The sequence below is a fragment of the Tyto alba genome, unplaced genomic scaffold, assembly GCF_018691265.1.
Source record: "Tyto alba isolate M040663 unplaced genomic scaffold, T.alba_DEE_v4.0 Super-Scaffold_29, whole genome shotgun sequence".
Classification (NCBI taxonomy): domain Eukaryota; kingdom Metazoa; phylum Chordata; class Aves; order Strigiformes; family Tytonidae; genus Tyto; species Tyto alba.
Genome location: NW_024881303.1, coordinates 6,882,122 through 6,897,355, shown reverse-complemented (window position 1 = coordinate 6,897,355; position 15,234 = coordinate 6,882,122). Strand labels below are relative to the sequence as shown.

The 15,234-nt window shown below is 50.4% G+C and overlaps 1 protein-coding gene across 6 annotated transcripts in view; it reads right to left on the bottom strand.

Annotated features, from left to right (window-relative positions):
• The window catches only part of DAAM1 (dishevelled associated activator of morphogenesis 1), a 97,345-nt gene that overhangs the window by 51,623 nt on the left and 30,488 nt on the right, over positions 1-15,234 (bottom strand). For all 6 annotated transcript variants that reach the window (XM_042799145.1, XM_032992467.2, XM_032992469.2 and 3 more), the window contains one exon: positions 6,654-6,877. In XM_042799145.1, the coding sequence (XP_042655079.1) occupies positions 6,654-6,836 (183 nt within the window). In that variant the 5' untranslated portion in view covers positions 6,837-6,877. The remainder of the gene's footprint in view (positions 1-6,653; positions 6,878-15,234) is intronic.

Below are 15,234 nucleotides of genomic sequence, written 5' to 3'. Positions count from 1 at the left end.
GGTATCCCCGAGAGCTACACAAGTTGAGAGTCAAACCAATGGGTCAAGTGTGGCTTCAGATGTCCCCTGCCTGATGATGGTGCTCAATTAGGAAAGCTATGCACAGCTGGTCTGGGGCTAAACTGCTCCAAGGATTCCCCAGGTGAGGCCCTAGGAAGGACACTGAAAAGGGGCTGGATGGGAATTAATGACTGAAAAGCCCCATGCCAACTTGATCCTGAGAGCTTCCCAAGATTTATTGCTCTGTGTGTGGTACCCTAAGGATGTGGCTGAGGGGAGCAGGAGCCAGCTACAGCCTGATGCTGATGGGCTATGTAAGATGGAAGCGGGCTCCCTGCATACCTCTGGCTTGGGTGGGACAAGTGGTCCCTATTTCCCCACAACCATGGCTTTGGTCACACCCGGCATCCTAAAGACATTTTAAGAACTTAATCAGGTGCAAAACAGAGAGTCACCCTGTGAGGAGTCAACTTTGACCGAGGTTTAACATCCAGCAACATGTCTAGTACAAGCAGACATCAGATGGGCTTGTAGATGTTAGGTGTTGTTGGGGGAGGGAAGCTGATCCCCATAAATAACAGTATTGATTCAAACACTGGAGCTGGTGTGAATGAGGAGCACCAGGCACGCAGACAAGATCCTGCCTGCAGGGCTGCAGAGAGCTTCGGCTGCCAACAGCTGACCTCAGTGGTGCTCGCACGCTGAGGAACACCCAGACTCTGCCGGTGACAGATACTACAGCGGTACAAACAGCTTTCATTGGCATCTGCCAACAGATACGGAGGCAGGCACGGGCTATTCCCAGCAGGAACACTTCCTGCTGAGGTACGTGCTGCTCAGTCCTGCCTGTAACTCCAGCAACATCACTCGATCACCAAGAAATCAGGAAGGAGAAGACCACTGCTGGGGCAGGTGCTCCAATCCAATGAGGCTGGTACCCTCCATGGTGATCTGTGCCAGAAACACTGGGAGCTGGTGCAAGCCAAAAACCTAAATGCTCTAATTAAGGTCACCGATGTGCTACTGAATGAGCTGCCCTGGCATCTCCGAGGGATGTGGCCTCCTCTTTTACCAAGTACAAAGTGGAAACCATTTAGCAGGTAGGCTATATAATTTTTCCACTTCAGCTGTACTTCTGGAAAGAAAAGGGTTTCTTACGTGCTCTCTGCCTTCAGCTGGGGTTCACATTGTGCTGTAACATGGCTCCTCTGTAAAATTATAGGTCAGGAACAGCATGGTTTTTGGGCAAGCCCCCATGCTAGTTTGTAGCTGTAACAGATATTGCAATTACACGAATACTTCAGCTGAAATGTAGTGTTCCTTGGTGGATTACTTCATTCAGGTCTGTGGAATATGTGTAGGCAGAAAATACTTAGTTTCTCACCGAGTAGGTGTGTGACTTCTATATCAGATGCTTACCTATCAAAACATACGTTTAAGAGATTATCTGTGAGGGTATAACACCACGAGGTGATGAAAACAAGCGCTGTGAGCAGTGGGCTGAGACAAGAGCGTGGCAGGTCCAGGCTGTTTGCATCTAACCAGCTGAACCTGGGCAGCCCAGTAGAAGTGTCCACACGGTTCCCTGCTGTGAGTGAATTTAAAAGCAGACATTACTGAATCACTTGGTTTTCTTTCTGAAAAGTGACTCATAATCTCAAGGGAGCTTGGTTTTGGGAGATGGTGGTGGCATGGGGTCAAGAGCCCTGTGCTGTGTGTCTGGCCCTGGACAGGCTCTGCACAAAGGGGTGTTTTGCTCAGGACACAAAGGGCTGTTGCAATCCTATTTTTTCTGGTTACCAACTGCATGCTTTTCTTTGCAGATATAGGGCAAAATGGCTTTAGCCACCGCTCAGTGGTTCCCAAAATCCTGAAGTCCTTAATGCTGCAAAGACCAGGCAGCAAAAAACGACAGCTGACCTGCAAGCATGAAATGCAAAGCTTGGCTTTGCAGCTGATCCCTCAGCTGTTGCCTAAAAGCCGTGTTGTTTTGAAAGGCCCCAAACTTCGTACTGGATTAGAAATTGGGGGAAAAGCACATTACTTAAGTTCCTAAGTAAAACTAGATATTGCTAGCAATGAGTTTTCAACCCAGCACTGCTATTAACATGTAACAGCTCTCACACTGACTGCACTGCCACCTTCTCCTTGCATTGGGATTGTCCTCTGCTCCCCGTTCAAGCAGTATAGAAAATAGCAATCATCCCAGCACACCAGGACAGCAGGAAGGCACGGCTCTGTGGGACAGTTATGCATGAAGCACCTTACTAAATCACCCCACATTGTGAGCCACAGACCAGTCACCCACCATAAAGCATTTCAAAGGCAACCTCTCTGACGGGGGATGCTATCTCCTAACAGATAGTATCCACAGAGCGGCTCTGATGAAATGCATTAATTGCCCCAAGTACAGCAAAAACAATTGCTGTGATAAATCTTCTAAGCTGTTGAGACCTTTTCTCTGTTCCCCAGGCTCCTGAGTTTCCACTACTTCATAAAGCAGCAGGGAGGGATGGAGCGTCCTTCCACATTGTGGGAGGGGAAGGCATAAAGCCCAGCACTTTGGAGACCGTGTGTATCTCCCCCCCAGCAGACCCCAGTGAAGGCAGTCACTAACACCGTGCAACATCAGCAAGTAAGGGGCTTCACTCGTCCTGAGCCTGGGGACACCGCACAGCCACCAGCCACCCACCCCCCAGCGTCACCTCCCCGGGTCTCTGAGACCTGTTAGCTGTTGGAGTCTGGGTGGAGGGACCCAGGGAAGGTTACCTCCTCTGGTTTCATAGGCTAAAAATGGCCTGCTGCACATTACAGGTGGGTTGCTGGGCTAGACGGCGGCTGCTCTAATTTCTTCTGCATCGCTAACAACAAGTTGGAGGTGAAAAGTCTGAGAATCCCCATCGATACCAGTAAATGGAATTTCCTCAAAGCCCATATATTCGGGAGGACAAGCCTCAAGCGGGAAGCTGGGGCAGCATCTCCTCTGATCCCATCCCTCCTCTGGCAGGGACACAGGCTGGGGGTGAGGTGTGGGACCAGGGAGAGGCAGCACTCATGCTCCAGAGGCAAGCAAAGCCACGCTGGACCCAGCAGCAACTCTGACTATCCAGGCAGTCTGAGGAGTTGCTGGAGCATCGCTCTCATACTGCTGGGATGGAGACACCGCTGCGACCCGCCCCACTGGGAAGAGAGCCAGTGAGGGGTCCTGGATGCTGCCGGGGCTCCCACTGCCCTCTCTGGACCAAGATCTTCAATCCCCCCGTGCCTCCACCCCCCACCCAGCGCATGTCCCGCAGGGCCAGTGCACACCACCACACACAGAGCGTTTCATTACAAACCTCGGAGTGACAAGGAGTGTTAAGCAGATATAAAGGACATCAGTCATTCACCCATCTGGTGGAAAGTCTAGTTGCTGGCAGAAAATAGAGAGGATTGTTACGGCAAGATCTACCATATGGCACCATTATGTGGAGCTTTGTAACTGCTTTCTCTGAGCATGCAAGCAAGATTTCAGCCTTTGAAGAAACGCCATATTGTTAGCCTGGATACGCAGGAGCCTCTTGAAAGAAGCCGTGGCAGATGGCACAGCTTTGTTCTCTTGGTTCGCAGGCAGCTCGTGCAGCCCCAGATACTCCCCTTCGCCAGGTCTGAGCAGCCCCACGGCACCGCGATCCTCCTGGCGTGTCCTACAGGAGGACCGATGGCTCATGACACTCCTCAAATCCGATGGATGTTGCCTGGCAGGTCCCACACTGCTGCACGAGCTCCTGGAAGCAAAGACCGCCAAGCTGAGCTGGCGGGATGCATCGGTGTCGATGCAAGGAGAGCTGCACGAAATTGCAAAGCCTTGTCCCAGCCGAGGGAGCTGCAAATCAGTAAATCTTGCTGAAATACCCTGCTTTTGTTTGTGCCTCTCTGTCAGCACCTGCTCCTTCCTGGGTGGCTGAGCCTGGCCGGAGCCTCGGCAGGACAGCGGACAAAGAAAAGCCTTTCAGACAGGGCCAGTGCCTGCTTGAGCGACATCCCAACAATAACCTGATGAAAACCCATTCAGCCCAGACCGGGGGAAAGGAAGGGAAAGGGAAAAGGTTCCTCCGGGAGGAAGCAGTGATCACTCACTGACCACAGCAACAACATCTGCATCTACCCTGAGTTGTGGAAAAGCCCCTGCCTGCTGCATACTGCTGGCTGGGACAGGGCACATCGTCCCTGCAGCCTGAGATGGAAATCAGGAATTTCTTACAGGCTAATTGCTCCTGTTTGTGCTGGGAGAGCATATAGAGCCTTAAACTGACCTTGGAGTCAGCTGCTCTAAGTCGCTCTGCAGCTCAGGCCCTGGTTTTCTGCTGCTGGCATGGGATAATCACTGATTTCTCATGCTATGAATGTTTCCTGATTCAAACAGGCATACTTAAAAACACCTGAAGCTCAGAGGGTATTTTATGGGATGGCTCCAAAAAGAAAGAGGTTTTGCCCTTTGATGCACGCAGCAGGCTGAGATCTGCAGAGCAGGGACCCTGATGGACTGTTGGTCTCTGTGGGAGGATTGTCAATCCCGGTGACTAAACCTACTGCTGCAATGTCCCCAAAAATACCGCCTGTCCCAGGCCTGAAAGCTTCCACCCCTGCCACTCCAAGTCCCTAGTGGGAATAAATGGGGCAGAAAAGTCAATATTAAGCTGCAAGAGAAGAGTTGGCCAAGGACCAACCTGAGCTGGCAAAGCCTCCAGATCCCCTCCAGCTCCTTTGACTTCCCTCAACCCAATCGACCGAGACAACCAAGGGCTTTGGAGGGAGCTTTGGTCCCACAGAGCAGGCACAAGCCATCCCGTCCCCAACGGTCGAGCATGACAGGTCGGGTGGCATCAGGCTCCCACAGGCGTAAAAATCAGCCCAGCGCCTCTGAGTGCTTTCTCTGTCTGTCTTCCAAATGTTACACAGTGGGTTTATACAGAAACAGTGGGACACTTTCCAAACCATTTAACTAATGCTGAAATTTAATACCTGACACCATCAGGTTACTGAGAACATGAAGGAGCTGTTGTAATGGAGGGGGGGATTCGCATCTTCATTCTCCCCAAATGGGAATCTGCTCTCTTGCACCCGCAGGACAGAGCTTGTCTTCCCCCTCCCTTCCACCCGACGCTGGCTCAGGTCGAGATCTGCTTGATGGGTTTTTTGGGGAGCCAGGGAGTTGCAGCTGCTTGCATGGGAGCACGGCCGGCACCCGCTGTCCCCTCTCCCTATATGACTTCAGTCCCTGGGGAGCCAGCACGGCTCCTGCTGCCAGCATACCTTGGAGCAGCTTCCAAGCCTTATTCTTACCCTCGGCAGAGGGAAAAAACCCAAAATCTCATCAGCACTGAGCAAGAGATGGAGAGCAGAACGGCCACAGCAGGACATGCCCCGGGCCTGACTGGTCCCCGCCAGCGCCGCTGGGCTCCTGCCTCACCGCACACACAGCAGTTCCCTGTGGCACAGCCTCTGCACGAAGCATCTGCCTGAATTTGGGGGAGATGCTTTGAAAATCCTGGGCTGAGACAAGGTGCAACAGGTTTGGTGGGGCTCCAGGGCGTGAGCCTCCATAAATGCCTCCTTCGGCCCAGCTGGAGACGGCGAGGAGCAGCACAAGCCCTTATGACACCTTTGGCTGGGGCACAGGGAGAGTTTTCCGTGGGAAAGAATTTCCCCAGGAAAATCTGATTTGGTCAAGTTATCAGTGGAGAAAAACATGGAACAGAGGAAGTCATCCCACCTGAACAAACCAAACCTGACTGGCAGTGTTTTGCAGAACTGCTGCAAGAAGAGTCCTGCGCCAGGGATGTCTCGTCCCCACTGTGCTGTGTTGAGTGTCCCACTCTGCCTTCTCATCCGCCCCATGGAGAAGAACATCTGGGCAAAACCAGTTCTCATAATACAACCTGGAGCTCTCCTCTGCCAAGTGGGCTGGCTCCCCAAAGCATGCTGCTTGGCACCTAATGGGACATGTTATATATACCATGAGGTGTGACTGACCAGCGTCACGACTCCCAGCTCCTTCTATGCATCAAAGCACCGTAGAGAAACCTCATTTCACTGCTGAACCATCTCCAAGTGGAGCACTCTCAGTCCATCCAACAAACAACATCAAAATATTTTTGCCTAGAGGAAATGAAAGCGCTTTTCTTGACTGTTAATTTGTTGTTTTGTTTTGTTTGTTTTTTTATCCATGTTTTTCAGAGTTTTGGTACTGAGGATAAAGAAACAATATCCTGAACTCTCCAGATTTCAATTTAGCCCAGACCCAAGGATTTCTGCGAAGCAAAGTGCACAGTAATTAAAGACTCTTTGCACCTACAGGGGACAACCTGCTTTACCAGCTCAGACACTCCTGCATCACCCTGGAGCTGCACAAAGTCTGACCAGCCCTCAAGCCCTGCTCTAAGAAATCAAGGCTTTCTAATGAGAAAGAAAAACCACCTTGAACTGGCAGTACATCAGGAGAGGAGCAGACCTCAAGGTTCAGTGCAGAACCGCTCCTAACAGCAGCCCCTGATGATCCCTTCACACCAAAGCTCGCCTGAAAACTCAAAACAAAGCATGGGGAGACTAGAAAGAGGGGGAGGGAAAAGAGAGGAGAAAAAAAATATTAAAATAAAAAGCATCCTACTTACCACCAGCTCGGTGAACATGACGTCCAGCTCCTCCACCGGTGGCATGGGCAGTGAGGGCTCCATGGTCTGCAGGGCGAAGCTGCTGTCATTGCGCAGCCGGTACGTGATCTCAGGGTGGTCGCTGCTGCGAAAGCAGCAGAAGATGAAGGAGATCCCTCGGCCGCTCCTCTTCCTTGGGGCCATGGCCAAAATCCTCTGTGTCCCTCCCTCCTGGGCACTAGATCCTGGGGGGAAGAGAAGAGAGGAGGCTCGAGCAGCCGCCCCGCAGCGCTGCACTCCCGTCCCGCTGAGGGGAGGAGGAATCAAAGCCACCCACACGCTCGGCGCAGAGGGGAAGAGCGGAGACGGTTTACGTGCCAAATATTTCTGCTCAGATTTGATGTTTACGGTCCTGGCAACCTTGACGACCGTGCAAATTAAAAAGATGCATTTGCTTGCCTTGTGCCGAAGCTGGCAGTGGCAGTGGGACGTGCTGCTGTCCCCATGGGGACAGGGGTCCTGGACCCCATTACTGCTGCAAATACTGTCAAATCCCCGCTGATCTCCCCATACCGTGGCAGCCAGGCCAGTCCCGCGTACATGGGTATGGTAAATTTGGGAGGCTGCTGTCAGGAACAGCTGAATGTGCTCAGGACCACCAGGTACGTGGTCCCCAGCGCGGGTGACCTCATGCAGCTCAGGATGCCCTGAGCCACGGACGGCAGCAGAGCTGAAAAAATAACCTAAAATTTCCCCCCAGCTCCTAAATGTGTCCCTAAACATCCACCGGCAACCACCGGTTGGGTGGCTCTTTTTCATGGAAAGTTTTACTTGGCTTTAATTAGATAAACCCTACTTGAAATTCCAGTAAATATTTACAAGACGCGATTTCAGCTGATAAAAATCACACGGTGCTGGTATCTCAGGCCTTCCCACACAGTGATTACGTCGGGCATCTCCCACGCCAGCGGTCACTTGGGTTTTGCTGGTTTCTGAAACTCAGGTTGGTAGCAAAGGTCAGGGCAGGAGTGTCTTGCCCAACCGGTAACAGCAAGGACCAGGCAAATACTGCCCCAAAATTGGGACTATCAAGTCGATGATACAAGAAGAGGGCCACTTACAAGGAACGAGGATGGCAGAGAAACACCCTAACGAGAAAAATCAACCAGTAAAGTAGAGAATTTTTAAAAAGCCTAAGTGTTTGTCTTATAAAGCCACACACCCACACATTTTATCTCTGCGAAACAAGACACTGAGATGTTAAGAGACAGGACAAACAGCCAAGGTTAGTGCAGAAGGTTGAAATATGGATGACTCAGATTTATTAACAAAGCTGTGAAGAGATTTGGGAAAAAAGGTCAGCATTTGGAGAGGAGTGCCTGATCTCCCTGGAGCCAGCCATTCCCCTCCAACAACAGATTTATATGCCCAAATAAACAACTACCATGCCCCGTGGAGAGCCAGCACCGCAAGCAAGTTCGGGGCAGATCTGGGGTCGGACCCTGCAGCACCACTTGCATGGCAAACACTGACCCCCCGAAGTAGGGACCTTGCAGAAAATTCAGGCTCTATCCACATTACGTTAATGAAGGATCTGACCCTTGAAATTGTCTTCGATGGCATGTTTTTAGCACATGGTGTACTCATCTGCTGAACCATGGATGATGGGAAACAGCTACCGAGTCTTCATGGGGGATAATCCCAGGCTGTGCAACTGCTCTGTGCCCATTCTGGAGGGTCCCCTTTCCCAAAGAGCCCCAAATCTCATTTCACATTTACATCCTGGATGTAAAAAAATGCAGCCGCTGGAGGAATTTCAGCTGCCATAAAAGCTCTCTCATCGCAGCTCCCCAGCAGCCAGCACCGCAGCAAATCCATTAGCAGCCTGCTGGCATCCCTTCAGCATTAGGATGGTTTTGGGACCTGCTGGGGAGTTTCTTTCCTAAAGGAGGGAGGGAAACAAAAAAACAAAGGCACAGACCTCTGTCCCTTCCAACACGGAGGAAAACGTTGCAGGCTTGGGTTTTAAAGAGCCATGAGGAGCAGGGCACAGAGGGAGATGCTGGTGGCCTGGCTCAGGAGCTCAGTCGCAACCTGCACATCCTCAGCTGTGCAAAGTTTGGTTGCTTGGTTATTCCTGGTCCATGGGTATGGCCATGCCATGCCCAGAGCAGGGCCTGATCCTGCTCCTGCAGTTGGTCTGGAGCAAACAGACCCCTTCTCCTCTTGAAAAGGGGATCGGAAATGCCCTGTGCAACACCACGTCAAGCTTGTCCTTGAAACCCGCTGCTATGTACAAGCTCTGACATAGGCTTGTGAAAATGTATGGAAAGCTTTTATCAGAACACCACCTGCTCTTCAGAGATACACACTCTTGACGATGTTTTATGAGGAGTTTGAATGACAGACCAAAATGTAAGATTTTGTTTTGGGTTTTAAAGCAGACAGTCATGTAGCAACCAAGACAAGGTATTTTTGAGCTGCTTCCAGCTTTGGAACTACTGAAGTTCCTCGTTTTTATCTATAAACAATTAAGAAAAAAAACAAACTACCCTACAATGCAGGCTGAGTGGGCTGTAGGTTATTAGAAACCAAGGCTAAAAAGGGTTAGAGAGTATGCTAACTACCAGGCAAATAGCATTAAATCTTCAGAAGGCTGATGAATATTCATTGACATGATGGATCAAAATCAAAACACAGCTCCCTGGCAGGTCATGGGGAGCTGCAGACAGCGCAGATTGCATCGTCAGAACAAAGTCCAGCTAGGCAGCCTTTTCCTTCCCTGCAAATCCTACGGAAATTGGTTATTCATGAAGAAAAACTGACAGACCTTGGCAACCTGGGGGCTTGTGTTAAGCAGAGTAAAAGAGATCAGTTCCACGCAGCATCACATGTTAAGCGTCCTGCTCCCACCTCCCATTTATACCTTTGAGCATTAATTACATCAATAAATTTAAGTCAGATTGTGATCTAATGGTGCCTTCTGGCCTTTACTATTGAGTGGGCCAGAATAAATTAAGTTTAATTGCCCCTGTATGTACAGAGCCAGGGAAGATAGGAGGAGAAGGGTCATTGAGGGAACTCCTTGCCAAAACCCAAATCCCAAGGCAGGACTGATGGGGCTGAATCATTCCGAAACAACTTCGCTTTCACGGAAACAAGGGTGGAAATGTGTGTGTGATGGGCCTAGCCTGGAAGCCCAGGGAGAAGAGGATGAGGAAGAGGGGAAGGAGCTTGGCCCACGTGTGCCACCAGGACCGACCGGGGTCCCCACACAGGACAGAGGCCATAGGCTGCAGCTCAGCGATGCACGGAGAGACGAGTCCTGTTGTTTTCCCCAACTCTAAAAAAAATCATCAAGCCTACATCGCCCTGAGCAGTACTTAAATGAAATCAGTCATTAGGAGAAAATTGGACCCCGGTGTTGCTTCCGCCTTTGCTTTAAGGAAAGGAGAGCAGCAATTACCGCTTGCATATTCAACAGCCTCCTCAGCAAGCTAAATTAGCCCGCATGGAGCAACATGCTGCCAAAGCCTGTCTGTGACCGATGCCCCAACAAGCTGGTTTAAAGCCAGCACCAGTATTGCAGCATTGCGGTCTGCAGCCTAAAAATACCCAGCAAGGGTACAAACACATGCAAAGGAGCGTGCACGCTCCCCTTCACACCCGCCTCCAAACCCGCCCAGAAGCTAGGAACTAAATCCTCAAATATGAATATTAGCGTGTTGTTTTTCTGGCTCTTCTCCCATCCCCTCCCAAAACAAGGATGCAAGATCCTGAGCAAGCTCTTTCTCAATGGGGAGCTTTATTTCAGTGCATTGCACAAGGGGAAAGTGTGCTTGTGCAAGTGCAGTAAGGCTCACTGACCGTCTCTGCTGAGCCCTGACCGATTTCGGCACCTTGGGCCACGCCAAGCTTCGCGTCCCCCCCGACCCTGCACAGTTTCGGCACAGCTTGGGATGCTCCCAACCAATGGAAATTTTCTGACTCTCCTCCAACGCTGCAAAGTGACCTCCTTGTCTGGCAGAGGCTGGGAGGCGCTTGGCCTCGGCACGCAGTTTTGGAAGACACTGTCACCCCCACCAAGTGCTAGAGCCAGGTATCCTGGACCACTTTTTACAGCACATAGAAGGCAGAAATTTGGCATCCCTCACACTGCACCCTATGCTTGTCCCATCCCATCGCTAAGCAATGGTGCACTCTCCCTTGGTATTTCTCCCTATGCATATAACACCCAGCGTAGGGCACAGTGCTGGGCTGCACGTCCAACCCACTAAATACCTTGCATCATTTTTTTAAACAAACAATTCTAGATGATTTTCCTCTTACTGTAAGTCACATCCAGACTTCCACAGCAATAAAATCTGGACGGTCCCACAGCATTTTTCAGACCAGATGTATGTTTGAGGCATCCCCTGAGAAGCATCAAAGCCTTCCCTGGGCACATTTTTATTTTTTACCTTATGGACCCAAGACAGCCAACACCTTCCTTGGCTCTGCTCACTAACCCAACCTCTTCTCGGGTTCAGTCCCAATTGCGAGCCCTCTGAAATGCGTGTGTGGTGCTTTGCCCATATGATCAGGCAGCAGCATTTGGGGTCATCCCTCTCAAGAGCAAGAAGTGCTCCTCTGTTTCATGTTTGCACCAAGGCCAGTACAAAGAAACACTTTTTAATGAGGGGGGATCCAAGCATTATTTGATTTTAAAAATAAAAGCTTTGAAATTGAGCCCTGGTGTGGATGAAAAGCTCAGAAACAGGACTGCCTTCCCCTAAGGAGGAGCCATCTTTCCAATGCAGAGGCTCAGGGACCTGAGCCCATCACCAGCATCTCCAGCATGGACCCTGTGCTGAGCATGGTGACAGCATCCCTGGCACAGCAGTTCCTTTTTAAAGCAACCAGGATGATTTTTTTGGCCACAAGCCCATTTCCCAAAACCCCTTTCTCCAGCATAAAGCTGTTTTCATACACAGGTTGTATAGCAGAATGAGTCTGGTAGAAATCCATGCGTAATGGCAGGAGGGGTAAAAAAACCCCAAAATGCTCAGTTTTAAACCGTTTGACAATTGCATTTTCCCCCTACGTCCACCCATGAAACAGCAGCCATGAAAGGGGATGGGCACAGAACACTTCATGTGATGCCACAAGAAAATCAGCTTCCAGAAGGAGCCTGACTCATCACTAAATCACAAGAGCTGTAATTCTCAGCATAAGCAAATCTCAAACACTTGAGTTTCATGGATTTATAAATACATCTGCCAAATCCTGAATTACCCCAGATCCTCCTTTCCCTTCCCAGCAACCTTGTTATACTCCATGAATCCAACAGAGGGGTTTGCATTTTCAAACCTTGCTTGGGCTGCCTGGTACCCAAAGGATGATGGCAGGAGATGGCTGCCATCGCAGGTTCTCAGCTTTCTCCTGGAAAGCCCCATCTGCTAGCACTGTCAAAAACCCAGTGCTTGCCTAAAACGTGTCACCTCCTCTTTGTATTTCTTCCTTTTATTGTGGCATTCATCACAACCTGAAGCGTACATCTGGGCCTGCTGTCTCGCAAGAAGGCATTTTACACTTCTCAAGGGCAGACAAGCTTCAGGAGCTCAGTGGTGAAATTCAGCAAGAAAAATCTAACCAGTTTATTCACAGATCCAGTAAACACTTATAAGTCCATTGGTGGGGGCAAAAAAGAAAAAAAATAGTTGCACAAATTTGTAACGCACCAGAAAAAGCCTTCCCTTTTCCATCTAAACAAGCCTACTACAAGCAATAAAAGTGCTGGGAGAGATTTTTTTTTTTTGCATGTGCCTGTATGGAGCTCTCCTATCAAGAAGTATTGATGATGCTACCCAGGAAAAAGAGCAGCCACCCCCATGGCACTGCGGGAATATCACGGCTCGGCTTGGAAGTCACCTCTCCAGCGTGCGAGGTCCCTGCCAAGGGAAGCACACGTGCTGTTGACTCTGCAATCCAGTTTTCGGGGGGAAGAGCGTGGTGCACAGCAGGGAGAGATGAGATCTGTCTTAACGTTCTCCAACTGAAATCAATCCTCGGAGCAGTGCCACTTGGTTTGGCAAGACGGCAAAAGTCCGGAGTAGGGGATGATTGCTGCTGTGTTGCAGGACCACATCCGTCCCAGGGCATGGAGATAAGCTTGGGTCCAAGGAGAAAATGCTGCAGCATCCATCAGCTGCCCCAGGGATCCCTGCAAAGCCCTTTAACCCCTGCGGTTGCAGAGACCAGCACAGCTCAAGGCACAGATGAATCTGACCAGGGAAGATGCTGCTACAGCAAAACTTTGTTTAGTTTTTGAGGATTAAAAACCAAACCCTGCTGCAAGTTTCCCAGTCAGCTACACGGCAAGTGGCACAGTAACACCAAAGAAGGCCACAAGTTCTCCACTAAAAGGGTAAACTTAACTGGTGACGAGCTGAGTGCCGGCACCAGATCCTCCAAACCCCCACAGACTGATTCTTATGGGAGCTCCAGCAGATCAGCTCAGGCAAATGCCATTTATTTCAGGAACAAGGACAACAAGCATGGAACCACAGACAAGACCCAGTTTGGGAACCTATATAAATATATATTTCTTAATACTCACTAGGGTGCTAAACGACCCAATTCTACAAATGCACAGGTGCCTTTTTTCCAGCAGCTGGGCGGGTTTGTGGTCCGTCTTTTGCAGAAGCAAAGCAAAAAGCAGGGTGGGCTGGTGGTGGGAGGGAGAGGGATTTTTCGAGTCACATATTCCTCCCTTAAGTGCCCTGAAAGATTTGCATTGCGAAACCCAGACACAACACTTGTCAGAGGTGGGTTAAGCCCAAGAGGCTTCCCAGGAAAGTGGAGGGAGGCAGAGGCGGTGGGGGGCTCCCCAGGAAGGATACTGGAGCATCCTCTTGCCCTCCCCGTGCCCCAGTCCAGCTTCAAAAGGCAGCAGAGAAAAGCCCAGCAGAAAGGAAAGGCAGCATGAAGGGCCGTCCCTCCCAGTGCTCCCCTCACCCTGCTCTTGTTTCGGGGCGGCAGCTGCCGGCACTGTATTGTGGTGGGGCTCAAAGGGGCAGAGGCAGCCCTTTCAGAGCCGAGGTCACACGCGGGGAGGGATTACCACCGACCCAGGACTCTCCTGAAAGCCCACAGCCTTGCAGAGAAGACCCCCACAAAAGTTGGCCTTTGCCATTTGAACCTGGCCTCTCAGGGAGCCTTTGCAGGTATTTGGGCTGGGTGATGCCAAGCCTTGGCCAGGCAGCCCTCAAGGCCAAAAACAGGCAAGAGAGGGATGCCAAGACCCCCTGGGCAACCGAGGGGGCTGCTACAGCCCCACCGAGCATCCCAGGGTGAGTATCCTCCTCCATCCTGGCTCCATTCCCATCACCTAGCACAAGCACAAGCCAACATCCAGCCCCACTCCATTTCCATTGCTGGTTTTGACCCGAATTGTGCAAAAACACTCACAGAAAGCACAGAACACCTCCACAAGGCTGATAATACCAAGCTGTAATGTGCTGGGGTCAGATTCACAAGTTACATATAATTAGCCAGGAAGAGCAGCTTCAGTGATCAGAAACCTCCCGACATATCGGGCGCCTGGACCACCTCCCAGCCCAGCTGCTGAAAGGACACCTCCCCTCTCAATATTTCCCTCTCCATCTAAAAGGATGTGGATTTAAGTTGCTTCATTTCCAAGATCACTCCCGGCTCCAACTACTCCCTTTGATGATGCAAAGCTTTTGTCAATAAAAACTCAACAGTCTGGCAAGCAGTGAGAGAGGAGATGTATTTCCCACTGGAGGAGGGTATTTGTTTGCCAATTAGCCTTTTCCTGAAGAACAATAGTTCAATAAAAACCTTCCTTTATTTTAATTCCCCCTTTTTTCCTTCCCCCCCCAGCCTTAAGCCCTGATCCTCCAATGAATATTTGGGCTGTGACTTTGATTTATCGTATGCAAAGCCTAACTGCTGAGCTTTCCATTTCACTGCTTCCTCTTTCAGCAGTAATCCCCGGGGTGAGATGGGCTCTTCCGAGTGTAAAACCGAGGGGGAAGGCAGGAAGGGTTTTCCTCTCTTAAAGCCTCTTAATTAATTTGGCTTTGCAAACCGGAGTTTCCAAGTTGCTCAGCGGCAGACGCTTCCAGTCCGTCAGCACAGCAACGTCTGCCGTGGGGCCACCACCACGGCAAGGCAACGAGGAGCTACCAGCTGAGTCCCGACGGGCTACTTTTGGGCTGAATGCGGAGATTTTTAGGGTTATCCATGTGTATGGTGAGGCAACTGGATTCACTGGTGTTCATACAGCTTGCAGTGTGTAGCAAACTGGTTTTTTGCTCTTTCAGAATGGAAAGTGAGTGGAGGCTGCTGTAAATAAGAGTCCCTCCTAACAGGGACTCTGATGGATAGATATTAAACTTCAAGATATCATTAAACTTGTAGTCCAGAAAGTGCCCAAAGCAAACAAAACACATTTGTCAGATCTCTCAGCTGGCCTACCCGTCTGCAATGCTGCTTTTCCTTTAAAGATTTTTAATCCAGATGTTAATCCAGAGTGATTTTCCACCCTGAAGTATGAACCTGGGGTTGAGAATTCCTTGATAAATATTGTCTGATGGCA